The 18,989-nt window shown below is 51.9% G+C and overlaps 1 protein-coding gene across 3 annotated transcripts in view; it reads right to left on the bottom strand.

Annotated features, from left to right (window-relative positions):
• Positions 1-18,989, bottom strand: part of PAPPA2 (pappalysin 2) — an 83,183-nt gene that overhangs the window by 40,229 nt on the left and 23,965 nt on the right. For all 3 annotated transcript variants that reach the window (XM_080601954.1, XM_080601952.1, XM_080601953.1), the window contains 10 exons: positions 17,323-17,616; positions 16,628-16,820; positions 15,385-15,506; positions 13,270-13,762; positions 12,543-12,671; positions 12,068-12,159; positions 11,607-11,800; positions 10,297-10,434; positions 7,200-7,335; positions 6,827-7,046 (listed from right to left, as the gene is read on the bottom strand). In XM_080601954.1, coding sequence (XP_080458080.1) covers positions 6,827-7,046; positions 7,200-7,335; positions 10,297-10,434; positions 11,607-11,800; positions 12,068-12,159; positions 12,543-12,671; positions 13,270-13,762; positions 15,385-15,506; positions 16,628-16,820; positions 17,323-17,616 — 2,011 coding nt within the window. The remainder of the gene's footprint in view (positions 1-6,826; positions 7,047-7,199; positions 7,336-10,296; positions 10,435-11,606; positions 11,801-12,067; positions 12,160-12,542; positions 12,672-13,269; positions 13,763-15,384; positions 15,507-16,627; positions 16,821-17,322; positions 17,617-18,989) is intronic.

Genomic DNA, 18,989 nt, shown 5'->3' with positions numbered 1-18,989 from the left:
CAAAGCCAAACTAAATACAGTGCAGCTGCCTAAAGTACAATAAATCATCCATAAATTGCTGTAGTATCTACCCAAGCTTTCAACCCAAACATTGCTCCTAAAACAGCCCTTAACATCAAGCTCCAACTTTAACAGGGGAAAATTATTATTATATGAAGTTCATCTCATAGTGCAAATCTGGGGGAGAGGGGGCTATAGGAGGTGTTGATGGAAAGGTAAAGGCTTCAGCCAAATCTCCCCAGGTTGAAAGTAGTCGGTGCATACACTCCGATGGAGTCTGGATTGCAGCACTGAACATCAGTGAGATAAAAGATGTTTACCCCAATGCGGTCTAGCAAACGAGGATAGCTGGGAAATGAGAAAAGGTGTTTTGGAAATACTTGGAAATTTCTTCTCCCTTCAGGCATGTTTCTCATGAAGGGGAAAGGTCTCACACTATTACAGTAAACCTGATGGCAACCGTCCTTGTGGGAGCAGGCTGCATGTACAGACCCAACGGAGGTGATACTTCTTGATTAAGATCTTCATTGAGGCCGCCACCTCAAGAAAAGATGTTTGCTTCTGTATGCGACTCCCAGAGAAACTTGCCAAAAAAATAACATCCCTATGAGTCATCTGCTGTCATCCACCTCACAGATAGAGAGGAGGTACCAGTGAGATGTCGAATGCACCGAACTAGGTTTACAGAAGCTCAGAAAGCAGGGCTGAACAGGACGCCGGGTTTGGGCTGTTGTGCTTCCCAGCCTGAGGCAGGATGGGCTGTACCTTCATCCTGCTGTGTGGAGCTGGCCTGTCTCCTTCCCGAACACAGCACGTGGGCAGGATGTGTCTGCTGGGCCGCATGCCCTGCTGTGACCAGAGCCCAGAGCCCTTGCCAGCACAGAGGAGATGGAGAAAACCCACTCTGGTCTGAGCTGCCCCAGGTGGAAGCGGTGGCTTCCTCTGCCTGCACCTGACACAGAGCCTCGGGTCTACCACTGAGAGGTGGCCACTTCAGTACAATTCTTCAGGCCTTTGCCACGGCACCAGATAGCCATTATCATTTACATGAGTGCATCCTACACCATATAAGTTCATCTGTTTATCCAGTCACCCACCACGGCCATACACGCTCACTTCTCTGCCCACCAACCTGCTGAACGAACACCACACATCCACCACCGCACATCTTCCTATGGTAGGTACAGCTGACAAACATCTCTCGTATCTCTCAGTGATGGAAACTCAGCTGTCCCCGAGATCACCTTTACCCACATCCGATCCTCACACAACATGCTGCACCTTGCTTCTGCCCCCTCCTGTCTTGTCTGGAGGTGGGATCGAGCCTGGGCAAGGGGCAGCTCGAGCCTCGGCACAGCACGGTGCCGGATGGACAAACCCAGGGCTGACCCACTACAGCGATCTCCATCATGCCAGTTGGTCCTGAAAACCAGTCACACCTCCAGCCAGCTTTCTCTTACAGACATCGAGCTAGACTCCTAATTAATTATTACCTGATCTCTAGAGTGATCCTGTCTTTGGCTCTCCTGTGGCAGCTGGGCTAAGCCCGCTGGCTCTGGGCTATGTGAAGGTGTTGGCGAGACACCTAGGTTCATCCTCTGAAAAGCTCTTTCTCACTAGGTTGTTCACTCATAAGCTTTGCACGTGTAGCTGGGTTCCTGGGGGTATATAAAGGATGCCTTCCAGAAGGAAGGAGGTGGTCTTGCAATAAATGCAGCAGTGGTAATGACACTAGCACCAAGAAGGCTGTAGGAATACTGGAGGGATTTCTAAAGGGAACTACAGCCAGAAGCCACAGCTCAACTACAGGACTTATGCTAGGAGGTTTAAGGGGAAAAAACTTCTTGTCACGACAGAAAGAATCACAGAATCATAGAATGGCTTGGGTTGGAAGGGACCTCAAAGACCACGCAGTTCCAACCCCCTACCATGGGCAGGGTCACCACCCACTAGATCAGGTTGCCCAGGGCCTCATACAACCTGGGCTTGAACACCTCCAGAGACGGGGCATCCGCAACCTCTCTGGGCAACCTGTGCCAGTGCCTCACCACCCTTACAGTGAAGAATTTCTTCCTGACCTCAGATCTAAATCTCCCCTCGTTAAGTTTAAAACCACTCCCCCCTTGTCCTGTCATTATCTGATGGAGTAAAGAGTCACTCCCCATCTTTTTTTATAAGTACCCTTCGGGTATTGAAAGGTTGCCATGAGGTCACCCTGGAGCCTTCTCTTCTGTAGGCCGAACATCCCCAGCTCTCTCAGCCTTTCTTTGTAGGAGAGGTGCTCCAGTCCTTAATCATCCTCGTGGCCTCCTCTGGACCCCCTCTAACAGCCCCACATCCTTCTGGTGCCGGGGGCCCCAGACCTGGAGGCAGCACTCCAGGTGGGGCCTTACAAGGGCAGAGTAGAGGGGGACAATCCCTTGCTGGGGAGGATGGAACAAAAGGCAGTGACTGGAGCTGGAGATGGACAGCTTTCATCCTGAAATCATGAAAGAGGCTGCTTCTCATCACAGAGGGCTACTGGATGCAAGAATAGCTCAGCAGGGGAGATGTTGAACTCATCACCTCCTGCAGCCTGTAATAGGAGATAGGAAAGCTTTCTGAAGGATGTGTTTAATCCAGCTTCTGGGGAAAATGTCACTGCCTCTGTGCAACACTGGGGAAGGCAGTACAGAATGGGGCAGGCTGGCTGCAGTGGTACACTGAGGGGCTCCAGCAGCAAACCCGGGTCTCCCAGAGCTCCTTCCCTTCTTCATGGGACACAGGGAGGACAGAAGGCTTTGTGTGATTCACGTAATGTCCCTACTGGTAAGAGAGGGAAGGAATCGAGACCGAGGTTCAAGGGTCTCACCAGGAGATGTGCCTGAGCCAGGAAGGAAACGTCCCTTGCATCACACACAGCATGTCCATGGCAGCTCACCTTCCTGCTGTGTATCAGGGGCTGGCCACATTTAAGGAACACTTTTGGGACCAGGCAGCCCTTCCTCTAAGGTGACACCAAGCAGCCTGTTTCTGAGCTGTTCAGCTACTGTGTTCAACTCTCAGGATCAAACTGGTGAAAATAAATTGTGCTGAGAGATTTGTTTTCCCCAGGTGAGACTGGCTAACTCCAGGGAAAGGCAGAAGAGGCCTTGAGCATCCCAAAAAAGCCCATATAAGAAACATTAAAACCAAGGAGCAAGCTGGGCTGCGGAGAGCAAAGGGTATGGAGCAGCCCCTGGAGACGGTCCTAGCACCTCCGAGGGTTTGCATCGTCACCTCTGCTGCCAGAGGAGAGGCACCCTGAGAGGTTTAAGGGCAGAGCCAAAGGCTGAGGTGAGCCCATGCCCTGGGGAAGGTGGTGGTTGGGACCACTTGGTTCTTGAGAAGTTTTGTCCTGCAGGCCAAGGAGAGAGGATGTGCACAGAGCCGCACAGACACAGCTTGCTCTGATGGGCAGCAGTTTAACACTAAAAGATACAATTCCCCTCCTCCCTCTGACTTTCCCTCCCTGACAGTCCCCTTCCATAAAGGAGGAAGCCTGGCCAGGCTCCCCTTGGGTGCATGAAATGAAGCTCTGAGGGCGCAGAGGAGGGCAGGCACGCAGGAAATAGAAACACAATGCAGCCTGCATTTTGTAGCACCTTGCCTGTTAACTTGCCAAGGCATTTCCCAGCATATGCTAACATGAAATAAAACACGCTAAAAATAAAACTGAGCTAAAAATAAAAATAACAGAGGAAATGAACAATGTTCCCCTGGTTCAATATATAGTCTGTACCAAGGAAAACAGGAGGGATTGTGGCTCAGTTTTAAAAAGAAAAGCATGAAAGGTGGAGAGCCCGAGCCTGGTGGGATGGCAGTCCCGTCGAGGGGCAGCACTCCCTGCTCTAGGTGCAGCTTGGTTTGGAAGGGACAGACCCACGGGAGAGTGCCCTGCATCCAGTTTCATACCAGGCACATCTATCTCTGCAGATGGGAATTTTCAGGAAACTTATTAAAAGTCTGGTTTCTGCTCAACCTCATGTGGTTGCAATTCGGTGCAGAATGTGAAAAAGAGCCCTGGGTGCTGGCAGAGGCAGTGGAGAGGGGGTGGTGGTGCTGGTAGCGAGGGGCAAGGTCCATGACACTTTGGTCTGCCAATGCTCTGCCCACCTGTGATGCCTGAGGTGGGTTTGAAGGGAGAAGGCAACTCTTTCTTCAAAACAAGGATGTGTTTTTCTAGCGACAATCGCCTGCTGCATCCTGACCTGGAGATGGCTGCATTTCACCAGCAGAAACGTGATCTCTTTGTTTTCCTAAGCCTGAAAAGCACTTTGAGATCCTTCAAGATGAAAGATGTTGCAGAAATACCAAGCAGTCATATTTATTATTTTGGCAATGAGCGTTTCTAGGCTGAAGTCAGGAAACCTCGTTTCTTTCTTGCTTTTGTTACTGTCCCTTTCTTGGGTTATTTTAGGAAAGCACTTACATGCACGTACTGTGTATGTGAGGCTGGGTGCACACGAATGGTCAATTCAACTTTTTATTGGAATAACACAGATCTTCTATGATCTTTTACAGTTGAATATCTCTAAACCTGTAAAGATTTTACATTCCTTTTTTTTGTTTTGTTTTGTTTTGTTTTGTTTTTTAAATAGGGATACTTTTCCCCAGATTCCACCTGCCCTTATGTGAAACCAATTATTAGCCCTGAAAAATAAAAATACTGCTGAACATTTGTTTTGGATATGAAATAGATTTTATAAATACAATAAAGGGGAAAAAAAATACTTGGACCTTTCCTGACTTACCAAAGGCAGATCCTTTATTATTAGTGAGACTACTGCAGATTGTAAATCAAAGCCTTACCCCCTCTAAATATTCAAGCCTCTTGTCCAGAAAAGCAACACTATAAATAGCATTTCCTACTCCTGAGACTCTGGGGATCTGATTTGCTTAGCGTGTTTGCTAAGGACATGTGCATAACCTGCAGTTTAACATCCTGCCCCCTCGCAGCTGAGCAGGGAAGGTCACTGCAGGGAGGCCAGCAGCCTGGATTTGGGGTGCTTGAAGCTGCTTCATGATAAGGAAGGGCTAAAGCTGATCACTTGGCCATTCTTCCTGCCTGGCTGATGAGCAGAAGATTTTTAAGACACTGTAACAAGGCTGATTTCAGCCCTGTGTCCATCCTGTTAATGGCTGGAACCTCATGATACCTCTGGCCAGAGGAAACTGCTCCAGAAATCTCTTCTCCAAAGGCCAGCCCCATGCCTGACTTTGCTGACTTCCTCTTTCCCGACACTGGAAGTGGTAAATTAGGGTGCTTTTCCTGAAGGTGGGATTGGATCTTTACTGATGTGGATCCACTGGTGCCTAACAGAAAATGAGCAGACAGGGTCTCTCCTTGAACCTTCTTCTCTCTCCTTGAACCTTCTCCTCTCTCACCAGCTATATGTTTTTATGAAACTTTTAAGAGAGAAACATTTACTTTCCTCTATTTTTCCCTTTATGTACTTCTGCCCATGCATAAGCGATGCTGAGCTATGTCTGGTCAGTCTGTTCATCCTTCCAGCCACTTCTGAGGGGGAGGGAGAAGCTCTTAAGCAATGAGAGCACAAAATTATTTTAAAGGATGAGAAAATGTAATTGAAAAACCACATCAGTTGGCTAGGGGCTTGGAAGCATGTGTGTGCATAGCTGTAACAGCTACCAGGAGGAAACGGACTGCATTTCAGGTGGACACTGATCCTTTAATGTAAGGCTGAGAATAATATTTATATGCTGACTCACTAAGATTTATGTTTCTGTATAAATCACACATGCACTTAAAAAAAAAAAAGTAAAAAGCAACTGCTGGATATTCACAGCTTCCAGAACTCTACATAAATCAATCGCACCGTGATCCCACAAGCTTTTAGACAAACACACGCACGCTCATTCATTATCAGGGATGTTCATCCATCCAGGGCCATCAGCAGCAGAAAGATAATGACAGGAGTAGCGATGCGATGACCCTAGCCAGAGCCCTTTGCTCTTAGTGCCTCCACAATAGCTCAGACCCAAACTCAGCATTCCCAGTTGCATGATTTTAGCAACCAGCGGTTGCCAGCCCCACTACTGCTCCAGGACAAAGCTGAACATCATCCTCTTGTCCCTCCTCATGTCCACATGCTCTTGCTGCCTTGTCGCCTTAACCTATCTTGGGTGATGGTCCTTACCTGTGCCTTTGCTAGCTCAACCAGCCTGGAAAGCAGCATTCCGTTTTGTAAACACCTCCTCTTGTTCACAGCTTTACAAAGACACTCGGGCACTGCTGAGTGCCTGGCATCAAAGCAGTATGGCAGCTATCATCTTTATCAGCGAGGCAGCCCAAGCCAACAAAGGGAGGCTGCCAGCCGTGGCAGGGGGAGCTTCGTCCGTGTTCCCCATAGTGCAGGGAAGGAAGGGACTGGGTGGGATGATGTTGGCAAAGCGCACACAGAAGAAACCTACATTTCACCCTCAGTAATAGCTGCTCAGCAGAGAAAGCTTGGTTTTCCCATCAGGAAACACTGCCTTCATGCACTTCTGTGCATATGCACAGGCCATGCACAAAGTCTGCTTTCCTGCCCCCACCCCCATGCAGCAAGATAAGCAAATCAAGTCTAATTACACCTGACTTTCCAGTAACATCTCAAATCCCACCCGAGAACAGTCACGAAGCAACTCAGAGAGTGGGTCACGGAACAGCCAGGGTTGGAAGGGGCCACCTGGTCCACCCCCTTCCCCCCCATTCAAGCTCAGGCACTCCCTGCGTGAGCACACAGAGCCAAACCCACAAAAACCAAGCCCAGAGCCCCTGGAAAGGTGCCCGAGGCGGCGATACCTGTATCGCTGATGGCCGTGTCCCTCCTTGTGCGGCAGCAGGCAGGTGGTGGGGTCAGCGGAGCCCGGCAGAGCCGGCGTCCGCAGGGCCACGGCTGCGACGCCCACGAGCGGGGAGGAGAAGTTGAGCAGCACCGACCCGGCCCGGTAGGACGGGTCCTGCTGGCCACGGGTCGCATCGATGACGAGCGGGTTGTGCTGACACGACAGCTCATGCGTCCCTGCGAGGTGAAGAGGAGGAAAGAAGGCACTAGCTCAGCGCTGGTAGCATTGTGTCTCATTTCGGTGCTCCACCACCACTCCTGCTTGCCCACGTGTCTCAGCAAGGCTCAGAGCACAGTTTGGGAAGGAGGGGCACTGCACCCAGTGCTCACCCAAGGAGCGGTTCAGCCCGTCCACATCGCTCAGCTGGACGGTCACCCTCGGCTTGTGCTGGTCGCTTGGGGCCGTGCCGTCAGAGGCCAGGAAGACCAGGATGGAGGTGGGCACCGCGGGTCGCTCGAAGCACACCTGGGTGAGAGAGTCGGAGCACGCACACCTGATGCAACCCTCCTGATCGCACCAGAGGAAGGCAAGGAGGGAGCACGTGGGGAGAGGAGGGTTGGGGTTCACACACTGTGTGGGGTCAGTGAGTGGGCAGGGGGAGGGAAGGGAGGGTGCAGAAACACAGTCCTCCCCCTCCTTCTTTCCCTTCACTAGTATTTCCCACGTGCACCAGTCCTGCCTTGCCATGCATTTATGGCACCTCCCCAGCTTCCCCATTTACTGCTGTTAAAACGAAGCCCTATTTGACCGAGACCTGGATCCCCCTTTCTCTGCCCTTCCTCACCAGGCTCCCGCTTCTACATGAGCGAGGCTCTGCTGCCACGCTATTTCCATTAAAAACAAGACACATCCCCAGAAGCCGGAGCGAGCGCGAGCTGTCCGTCAGCCAACACGTGGAAAGATTTGTGGCAGGAAGTCCTGCCTGCTCGGAGAGCTGACAGCTCCCCACTTGTCTGCAGCCCTGAAGGCTACAGGAGGCAGCCGGGAAATGGGTGGCATCAATCACGGCAGGGCAGACGTTCCTGGGAAGTAAGAGGATAGAAATGTTTTTCTCCCCCACCCCAGACCCCCCCCACACCCAGCGCCAAGATGTGTTTCAATCCAGATCCACCCTATGGAGTGTTTTTGTTGAATGCAGGCATAGATGGAGTCCAGAAATTCAAGGCGAAGCTGCATTTGGGAGGAGGACAAGTCCCGGCTGGCCAGGCGCAGCCCGGAGAGCAGCCACCAAGCGGCGTTTCAGCCCAGCCATGCTGGGCATTGCCCGTGCACACCACAGAGTTCAGCTCTCGACCGGTGCCAGCATGGGGTGAGGACGGCACCTGCCCCACCGCTCCCTATCCCACCCAGGCAGCCAAAGTGGCACAGCCACGGACAGGAGCAAGCTTTGGGTGCCAGCTCAGGTCTCCCAGCCTGCAGGAGTGCACTGAGTGGCCCCAAGTTAGAGCCAGGGCAGCTTGATTACCTAACATCCCAATTTACTTAAAAAAAAAAATAGTTCTTAATTTATTTTTATATATTTTGTGCTTGACCACAGCAGGCTATCTGTTTAATTTTTCTTCTTCCTCCCTCCCCCCCTTCACATTTAATTTCCTGTGTGTTACGCATCGTGACTTGCCTCTAAGTGATTTTGATTCCTCCCTGCATCGGATGTGTTGCAAACAGAGAACAAAGCATGGCCGCAGATCTGCAAGTGGTAATTATTCCCATCTGCACAGTCGATGCTTCATTAGGTAGTACAGCCACGTGCACCTCTTGCCCCCCTACAACACGATCCAACCTTTTCCTCGCTCATTGGTGCTACCTCCTGAGAAGGTAGGAAGCAATTCCTACGCTGTGCTGAGGCTTGTAGCATGGTTTTAACCCAGGTGACACAGGTGCAGCTCTAAAATGGCTGAGGGGGGTGGCAGCCACGAAATTACATGTGCATGCATGTATGAGCAGCACCATTCCTGTCCGCACAGGCGGGCGTGCTAGGCAAATTGTCAACAAGAATCTGTCTTTCCCAAGCCAATATGTTACCAATCAGGCAAACTATTAAAAAAAAAAAAGAAAGAAAAAAAAAAAAAGAAAGAAAAGGGCATATTTATTACTAGTCCATAAATAATTTTATGGGCGGAAAATAATAGCACTCCTAAAGAGAGCATGGAGAACCAGTAATGAAAGTCTTTAATATAAACATCCATAGAGGAAGAGAACTGACCACAAGCTCCAATAAAACTGGAACGTGCTTTAACCCCCGGTGAGAAGCGGAGAGCAAGCTTTCATCTAGGTAGGGCAGAGAGGGAGATTTCTGCCTTCTTGCTAGCAAAGGAAGAAAAGAGGTACGTCTGTCATGGCCTGCACCAGAGACTGAAGCTGGAAAGTAGGTTGTGAGCACAGACAGAGGGGGAAAAAAAATCAGTTAAAGGAAGTTCTTTGGAGAGGACCTCAGAGAGGATGGAGAGGCAAGAGCAAAGTTTATTGACTTGGGTTTGGTGATTCCCTAAGGCTCTGAGTCCCAGGATGAGGTTCTTTCTAGACAGCCTCCAGCCAAGCAGGGCAAGGTGTCCCTCAGGCTGCTGAGGAAGCAGCAAGCCACAACCCATCTTTCCAGTAACACGAGGCAGCAGCCACGAAACCTCCAAACTGTGGCTGCAGTCAGAAAATCAACACTGTAAAAACCGCCTTGGCCCAGCCCTCAGCTCTCCCTTGCCCTGCCTGCTGGGATGGAGAGGTTGGTGTGCCAGACACCCTCCCAAGACCAGCGCAGGCTGGGGACCAGCAGCTTGGGCACAGAAAAGCGTCTCCTTAGGTGCAGTCACCGGGGCAGGAGGACAGTACATCTCCAGATGAAGCCAACTGGAAGTGGGATTTTCATGAGTCTGAAGAGCAGATGTTCTGATCTTTATCCTTGTGTGTCGAGAGCAGCCTCTCTCGGAGGCTCAGGCAGCAGGTGACCCAGCATCCCCAAAGATGCTGCTCTTCCTGTATAACCCTCACAGCTTCTGAAGCACCCGCTGCTGCTTTTCCCAGCCACGGGGAGCAACAACAACAACATGGGCCTTTAGCACAGCTCAGCCAGCTTGCGCCCACCCTTTTGCGGGTGTAACAGCACAGCTCGACTGCAGGGAGTAGTCAGGAGCAAGTTGTTTCTCAGCCTCAAAACATTTCTGTGGGCTTCTGGTTTCTGGCACAGCCCTCCTCCTGGCAGTCCGCCGCAGGATGGGTTTGCTGTTCACAGTGGGAATGGGGCAACTACCTAAGACCCAGCCACAGGCATCCAGGGTTTGCAAAGAGCTTGGTAGGGTATACAGTCTCATCCAAGCAGCTTTTCAGACTGCCATAGCTCCTACTGAAGGGCAGAAGAGGACTGGCCTTGGTCACCAAAGTGTTGGGATAAAGGCAAGCATATCTTTCTGTGCCTGACCACACGCCCTCACTTACCTTGAGCCAAACTCTCTCACCGCCCAAGGGCATCCTCTCCTCATTTGGATCCTGAGCATTGTCTTGGCTGTGAGAACATGGGAACCAAGCAGCCTGGGAAAGGTCCTTTGGCACAGCGTGAAGGTAGGATTTACATGCCTGAAAGAAGAGAGGTTTGTATATTTTTTTTTCAACCCAGAAAGAAGAGAGGGAAGCAAGAGACAGAATTAAAGAACACCTACAGAACCTAAGGGGAGGCTCAACACAGTGTGAAGCAGAGGTAAGGACCCTGAGGTGTTCCTCATATATGTGTGCAGAAGGCCTTTGTCCTTTTGGGGTGGTGTAAACATGCTGTTGAAGTACCTCATGGTGCCTGTGGGCCTGAGCCAGGCTGTAGGATGGCAGAAGGACCATAGTCTCTGGATTGTGACTGGGCCAACAAGAACTAAAGATGAGATTTTTTTGCCTGAATACCAGGTTTCAGCACCATTTGGTGCCCTATGGTGTTCCAGGCCTCCCTCTAGGCCTGGGGGACAAAGCCCGGGAGATAAGTGTGTCCTTCTAGAGGATTAGACACCCAAGCCCAAGGCATCCCACTAATCACATACATACGGACAATTTAACTAAGTAAGGAACCATCTTCATGATACTCAGATCGTTAGGTCAGCTGAAGTGCTCATACAAATGGCTAAAAATGTGCCCTGTCTACACACTTAATCCTCTTCTTCAGCTTGCTAGGAAAGAATACACACATACACACACACACACACACACACCATGTTACACCATGTTAACACTGATCAGGTGAAATCCCATCCTAGGACCTCCAGGGCCCTGCTCCAAAGCCTATATGAAAGATGATTCTCCCATTGATTTTTTCTTTGGCTTCAGATCAGACAGCCTGAGATCAGCACAGATGTTGATGTACATGTGATTTTATCCTTTCAGGCCCCAATTTTATAAGGTATTTTTTTGTTTGTTTGTTTGTTTTTTTGGGGGACCACTGCTCATGTGTACTTAGCTGGTGGGACAGGGGTGGTCCCTAAACTGCATAGAGGGGAGGTGCCCCCCATTTTGATGAGAAACCCCTCCATGGACTGCACTTCCTGGCCCTAGAAACTACTGCAAGAGGGGTGTAGGAAATGCTCTGGTCCTCTACTGGCTCTCTGCATGGGAGCACAGTAGTCAGTGAACACTTCCAGAGATGCTCTGAAGCTTTGATTTCTGCCTCAGTAAAATCCTGCTCAGACAGCAAATCCCCCAGCTTTACTGAGGAGCGGGTGGGGATTTATTGCTAGAAAAGTCTTTTTTTTCATCACGCCTTCACTTACCTTTGCAACAGGCTCTCCAGTGGCCAAGGAAGCAGGGCAGGACTTCTCATCCTGATGGGAGGCATAGGCTTTTGCTGCCCACAGGTCCACGTATCCATCGGGCGTGTAGGGACCGCAGTCCAGGACGCTGCTTGTTTTCTCGAAGGGCTCACACACGCCATCTCCATCGTGCACATAGCACAGACTCGGCTCTCCTGCAAGGAGATGGAGAATGCCCTGCTTGCAAACCAGGCTGCAGGCACACACAACTCCTCTCCCAGGAGGCGTGCTGGTCATTTGGCCCTGGGATTTCCCATCACAAGGGCCTGACAAACCCTGTAGATCACTCCAGCTGCAGATCCACATTTTATTACAGTGACGTGCACCACCACGTGCTCTAAGGACTGTTATGAGGGAAGTGAGAGCAGTTCACTGTTTTGATTTCTGCCTAGCAAGGATATCTCAAATCTACTCAGACTCACCGACACAGTTGAAGCCTTTTTCCTTCTTACACTTCCTGGAGCAGCCATCTCCATCCAGCAAGTCCCCATCATCGCATTCTTCCTCCAGGCTCCTAAGAGGACAGCACCCGGATGCGTTAACACCACCCTTGACTCACACTCCCTGTGTGCTTCTGCCTCATAACAAGTGAGGACTCCATGTCTTGGGTCCATTTCCATAGAAGGAGGGAGAAGAGGAAGAACACCACATGGGGTAAGAGGGAGGAGAAAAGACACTGCATCTTGCCCAGGGGATGAAAACGGGGACAAAGTTCAGGTTGGACCCCTCATCCAGACCCTGCTCCTCACAAAGACCATCTCCATCTCCTATGCTGGGAGCACAGCTATCTTCAGGCCGGTACCCCTGGGTGGAGGACCAACCCTGCACTTCCCTTTGGGGCAGGATGACCAGCCAGCTTAAAGTACCTCAGCTGAGAGCATGAGTTTCTTGACTTACGCGGTCACCTTCCCATCCCCACAGTAGGGCGCTCCGTGGACGTGGACGAGCGGTGGGGAAGCTTCTCCTAAGGTTGTCCCAGAGACTGCCTGCACCTGGTAGCGGTACACCTGCCCGGGCGTCACTTCCCTGCAGGAACACAGAGGATGTGAGCAAGGAGCAGGAGAGAACAACCCACGCAACCTGTAATAAATTTGATCGCCCCAGTTACAGGAATCACACGTCTGTGCCCAGGCAGTGCTATGGCTGGACACGTGTCTTCATACCCTAAACTGCCAGAGGCAGCTGCTGTGGGAAGAGAGCTGCTGCCAGGTCATGCAGAGGGGCCTGCCACTCCTTCCCCAAGGGACTGAGCCGGGGAGAAGCTGCATGAACTCTAACAATCATTTTACTAGCCACGTTTCTGGGTTTAACGAGTTCCTTCTCGCTAGCCTCAGCTCCTAGCCAAGGCCTGCGCTAGCGCGACGGGGCAGCAACAAGCTTCCTCGATGGCGGGCGGGGAGGCTGCTCGCAGCAGGGCACGGTGACTGGGCCTGGTAACCCCGTGAGCTCAAGCAGGGAACTGCCCGCTGCACCGGGCCTGGTAACCCCGTGAGCTCAAGCAGGGAACTGCCCGCAGCACCGGGCCTGGTAAGCCCATGAGCTCAAGCATGGAGTCTGCTCACAGCACCGGGCCTGGTAGCCCCCCAGACACAAACCCACTTGGGGGCCCGCGGGTGGCACTCACGTGTCGACGAACTCGCGGTGCGCCTGTGCTGCCGTGGCAGGGGATCCGTCTGCGAAGGGGGGCTCACGGAGGACACGGTATTGGATCAGCTTGCAGGAGGAGCAGAGGGAGCTGTGGGGCATGGAGGTCAGCAGGGCCGTGTCTATCTCCATCCTCTCATCAAAGGTATAGATTTTGACTCCAGACACCTTCTTGTGGATGTTGAGCTTCACGGTAAAAGGGACATCACAGAAGGTGTCCAGGGGGCCCAGATGGATGGACTCCCCCTGCTCTGTCAGGATTTCAATGTCAGACAGTGCCTTGGGTGAGTCAGTGGAGAGGTACGTGGTCCAGAGGGTGAGGGAATCGGGGTAGACGGGGTGCAGGAAGCGCAGCTCCAGGATGCAGCCATCTGGCTGGGGGCAAGGCACGGTCATGTTCATGTGGTACAGGTGGAGCTCCGGGCTCCAGGCCTGCAGGCTGGGCTCGCAGGGCTGATCCACGTCTGGGGGCCCTAGGCAGGAAAGACAAAGAAGAGGATGAGAACCAGGCTACAGCTGACCTTACAGGGGACCCAGAGGGGCCATCCTCCCCACAGGGTCCCCATAGGAGCTTATGTGTCTGTGCTATAGCTGCAGGTTCCAGAGGTCGTGGACATCCCAGAAAGCAACAAGCACCACTGGTCTCCCATTTCCTGGTAGCATCAGATCTGCCAAGCCCACTGACAGACAGGATATTGGTACCCACACTGCATCAGGTCTCTGTGCCACCAGTAGCTCTAGCACCTGCCTGAACATGGCTGGGGGACACAAAGCTTGCTGTGCAGTCTCATGGGTGCAGAAGGCTTGCTGAGGGCCACCAGGACTCCAGGCTGGCCCCAGCTGTCCGGCTTTCCTCCCCTGGTGGAGAATTAGCACTCAGCAAGAGAGATGTAGCACTGGGCTTTCAGTCTCAGAAAGCATCACCAGATTTCATCATCCTGTAGTGAAATACTCTCATCTCCATGAACCACTGCAAGCATTCCTTAGGGAGCAGCAGTTCAAAGCCTGCATCCGTTTAACTTTCCTCTTCTAAAAACCTTAAAACCTGTCTCTTTTTCACCAGAGCCAACATGCGCTTGTGATAATTACAGGCTCATGCAAAGGAGAAAATAACATCCAATACTTCCAGCTGCAGTTTTAATTTGCCAGTGAATCAGACAGGCAGGGGAAACAGGAACTACTGAAGATAAATGAGCCAAGCTTTGATTTGTTTGGTATCACTGAATAAGCACAAATTTGATTATTTCTTTAACTTGCCTGTGTGTGCGCGCATGTGTGTGTGATTTGCAATGCTAGCAAGAGATAATCCCATGAATCCAGAGATGAGTTTTCAGGCACTGAACCCCAGCTACATGCTGACACTTCTGTTCTCAAAGCATGGGCTTCGTCCCAAGGGGGCAACGAAGTCCCAACTGTACTTTCTCAGCAGTCACCGGCGCATTTTCAGCTAGCCTTAGTGGCTCAAACACATGCAGACGCACAGTACTAGCAGCTCCTCTGGCTCCACAAGTTTCGACAGCAGCATGCACACTACAGACAGCCCATGGGATTGTTTCACCTGGTCTCCTGCCCCTTCTGCAGCATGGAAAGCCCAACAACTCCTGTAGCAGCTGCATGACCTCGTGAGCCAGCATGCCCAGGCAGCTCGTGAGGTGGCTCTGCAAACCAGCAAGAATAGCATCCGACCCTGATCAGCCAGGACTTGGTACAGGATGCGTGGGACTGGGCAAGGGGCTTCTCCTGTTCCCTTCGGACAGAGTGGTCTCAAAGCCTGGGAATGTCTCCACGGTTTTGGATGAGCCCCCAGTATCTATATTGTAAGCCTTTTATTTCAATGAAACTTGGCTCCATTTCCCAATGCCTCTTGTTAATACCATTCAGGGGAGCAATTGGTGTTACTTGTGTAGCATCAGAGTTTGTTTGTCCCAAACCAGCTGGCAGTCCCCAGGTACCTTCTGGGCACCTTCTGCACTAGCAAGCCTCCCCAAAGAGGAGAGGGTTCACTCTCTCAAAGAAAAGCTCCTTTTCCTTCTCCCGGCAAGACCTCATCTCCACCCAGAGGATTCACGGACAAGAAGAGAGAGAAGGAGAGTACCTTCTGCCTCTTCTGGGGTCCAGTAGCCAGAGGAGTCGCAGACCCGAGGGGATGAGGCCTCATGCACGTACTGACTGAAAGTGCCGTCCTCAGCACAGTCATCGCAGAGAGTGTCCAGCTCCCTACAGACCACAGACACAAAGGAATCGTATGTATAATCATGACCAGTTACATTTCCATACAAATTTACCCAAGCAGGATCAGATAGGAAGCTAGAAAACCAACGAACCCAACTTCTCAGGAAGCCCCATGGCACATTGTTCTTGTCTGAAAGGCTCACAACACCCAGCACCAGGAGGCTCTCCTGCCCGGGTGGGTAACAGGCTCTTGCCACCCCCAGCATGAAAGGCCCATCACGGAGAACATTAATTCTTTGAAAAGACAGCAACCATGGAACCATGCTTGTGTCAATGGCCCTAAAACACTTCATTTAAATTGCAAAAGACAGCTTTGTGAAGCAGCTTTAAAACAAGCTTGAAATCTCTAAGACGTGTTTAAGGTCCAATAATAAAAGCATAGACCTGAAAATTGGTGGAAACTGAACTGCTTTAGTTAGAGGGGCTGCTGAACAGAGGCACCGGTTTTTTGTCCAGGTCTCAGTAACTCCCCAGCATTAGCAAGATAAAAGGAAGACAGCTGCCTGGCCAGGAGGCCAAATGACTCTGATTCCATTTCTCCTGCTTGAAACGTTCCCCAGGTTACCCCCAGTTAGTTACACCGCCAGTCTGCGACACCGCTGGGAACGAAACCCAGCTCTTGCGGTTCCAGCTCCCTGCCTTAACCACAAGGCTGCATTTCCTCCTGGTAAATGGCTATTTTATACAATAAGTGCTAAATGAAGCTCGTTTTTCATTCCGTGATTGCACTCTTGGGTTTAAGAATTGGCATCACCTCCCGATGCTCCTTGGCATCGCCTCCCGGCACCCCGACGGCAGAGGCTGGTGGGAGAGCCCAGCACACAGCCCAGCTCTGCTGGAGCCGGTCACGGGGAACAAGGTGCCAGGACCACATCTGCACCCCCCATCACCAGGGCAGTTGCAGGAATGGCTGCTTGCTAAGGCTGGGGTGAGACTCACCAGCTGGCAAGGGGCACGAGGGGTGTGCCAGCCCTCCCTGGTGCCTTCGCTGACTCCCAAAAGGCTCCCCCCATCCCCGGCTCTCTGCCCCCAGCGCTGTGCTGAGCAGCTTTGCTAGCAGATCCCTGCTCAAGTAAACCGATGTGAGGAGGACATTGCTCTCTCACCTCTCATGGATGACACCGCTGATGGGAGGCAGCCAGTAGATGCTGAGGGAGTCCTGAGTCTGCCCCGTGACCATGGGTGGGATTGGGATGGGCGCAGGCTTCTTGCTCTGGCTCCAGCGCTGGTACACCAGGTCCAGGTAGCAATGCATCCGGGCCACTTGGTTGGGGGTGAAGGTGTTGGTGCAGTCATCATCTGGGGGAACAGCGGTCAGGATGAGGGTGGCAGGGATCAGCTGGCACTCTCCCTGATCCCCGAATCCTCTTTCGGAGAACCCTGGGGAGACCTGGGAGACACCAGCGCCTGGTGGCTCTCCTGCCAGGGATGGCTGGTGTCGTGTGTCCCCAGGGCCACAAGATGGCACTGCCTCAGCAGTTCCACAACCCGGCACTTGCCACGGTGGCTCTGGTCATAATAACCATAAATAAATTAATAATAATAACGCTGCTTCAGGACAGGAGAACGAGCATATGCCAACAGGAAGGCAGAGCAGCCTCAGTGCACTTCCAGCGAGCCACGGGCAGGCAGGCAGGGAGGGATGGAAACCACAGCAAGAGAGGGGCTATGAGGTTCCTGCAATCATATCCTCGCGCACCAGGAGGGAGCACGTTAGCTGGGGAGCAAGGTAGAAGGGAGAGAAACCCAAGTTTCTCGCAAAGGTCACCCCTTCCCATTTCTAACAATGACTGCTCCTCACCTGTGTAGCTCATGTAGTTGTTGAAGGGCGTCCCCGTGAAAAGCGTCTGGCCACAGGTGTCATTGGTAGGGTCTGGGTCCCGACAGAGCTTACTCTTTGGGGTCGGGGCGGTGTCAGCACAGAGGTCTCCTGTCTCCATAGACGGAGTTGTCTCCCTGCAGGGATCGTCACAAGATTCCCGCTCGCTCACTCCCTTAAAGACATGGTACAGCCCCAGGACATGTCCCACTTCGTGGATCATGGTGTTCGTGTGGCCATGCATACCATAATAAGCAGGGTTGAGGACAACACCACCTGGAATTGCAAGCACAGGGAAATCATCGTAAGAAAGCAACAGCGAGCAGCTGCCCTTACTCACTTGTGCTGGCTAAAATTCTTCTCACTGAGCTTCCAGGTCACAAAGGAGGTGCCAGGTGGAGGCCAGTATTGGCCTTGCAGGTTTGGAAGAAGGCTCCCTTGCTTCAGAGTAGGGTGGCTGGTTTCTGTTCCCCCTTCTGACCATATTGCTCCCCAAAAAGTCTTCAGTCGTTTCAGCTACCATTTCCGTCTGTTTTTATAAGTCATTTTCTACTTTGGTTCACACTTAAAACTCCAAATGAAGTCTGGAGCCGGGGCACCAAACTGAGACCTGGGCTTACAGGGACAATCTTTTGAACCAGAGGACAGATTAGAACAGCTCACCTACAGGCCCCGGTGACTAAAGCATGCCAGCTCCTACAGCAGATGAGAACAAATTGCCTAGCAAAGTCTTGACACGCTTGGCTTTGCCAGCTGGGAGCCACCTTCAGCAAGAGGCCAGAAGATCCAAAAGCATTGGGTAGGTCCCATGCTCACCTTGCCCCGAGCAGCCTGCAGGACAAGGTGTTTCTCCTCTCCTGCCCACCTGCCCGTGATGAAAAGAGGAAGGAACAATGATGTCGAGGAAAGCCAAGAGGAGCAGAGCCTTCCCTTTGCTCGCCACCAGATATGACTGCCAAGGCAGGATGCATGTCCTGTAATGACAGACGTGCACCGCACCTGCTGGGCAGCTCTCTGTGGAGAATGCTCAAGAACAAAACTTGCCCCTCATCTCCTCTCTCTTCCTTTTCTTTTCTGCATTCTGCCCGAACCAAAACTTCTTTGGAAACTGCTCCTCTTCTCCCTGTTTTGAGACTTTTAAGTGGCCATCTCCTTCCTCATCCCCTTCTTGTTCCACCCACTTCTCCATGCTGCCCTGTGGTGCAGAAGCAAGGGCTGGGAAATATCAGCAAGACAAGAGGGAAAAAAGCAGCTCCCAGCATGTGCCCAGGCCAACTCCAGGCAATACCTCCATGGCATGGCAGGCTGTTTTTACCCAACTACTGTTAACCTAGACAGCTCGGATGGCAGTGCAGTGAATAGTTGGCTCCGGCACAGCTTGCTCCCTCCTTTGCAAGGCCCTGGAGAATTTACTGTGCCAGCTACCTCACAGCAAAGCCTCTGCTACTGCATCTCTGCTGCTGATCTCTGCCCCTGCCAGCAAAGTTAAAACTGGCACAGGGCCACCGTGCGATCCTGTCTCCAGCCACACCATAGACAGCTTGAAATCTGCTCCTGAATCAGCTCCGTGCGCTACTGGCCTACCTCCTGTCCTCAAGTACAGGGCATTCCCTCCAAGTGAGGGCTTTCTTCAGATCACAGTGTCCCTG

Source organism: Anser brachyrhynchus, assembly GCF_964034855.1.
Source record: "Anser brachyrhynchus genome assembly, chromosome: 8".
Lineage (NCBI taxonomy): Eukaryota > Metazoa > Chordata > Aves > Anseriformes > Anatidae > Anser > Anser brachyrhynchus.
The sequence above is the reverse complement of the archived record's forward strand: the minus strand, read 5'-3'. Positions and strand labels throughout refer to the sequence as shown.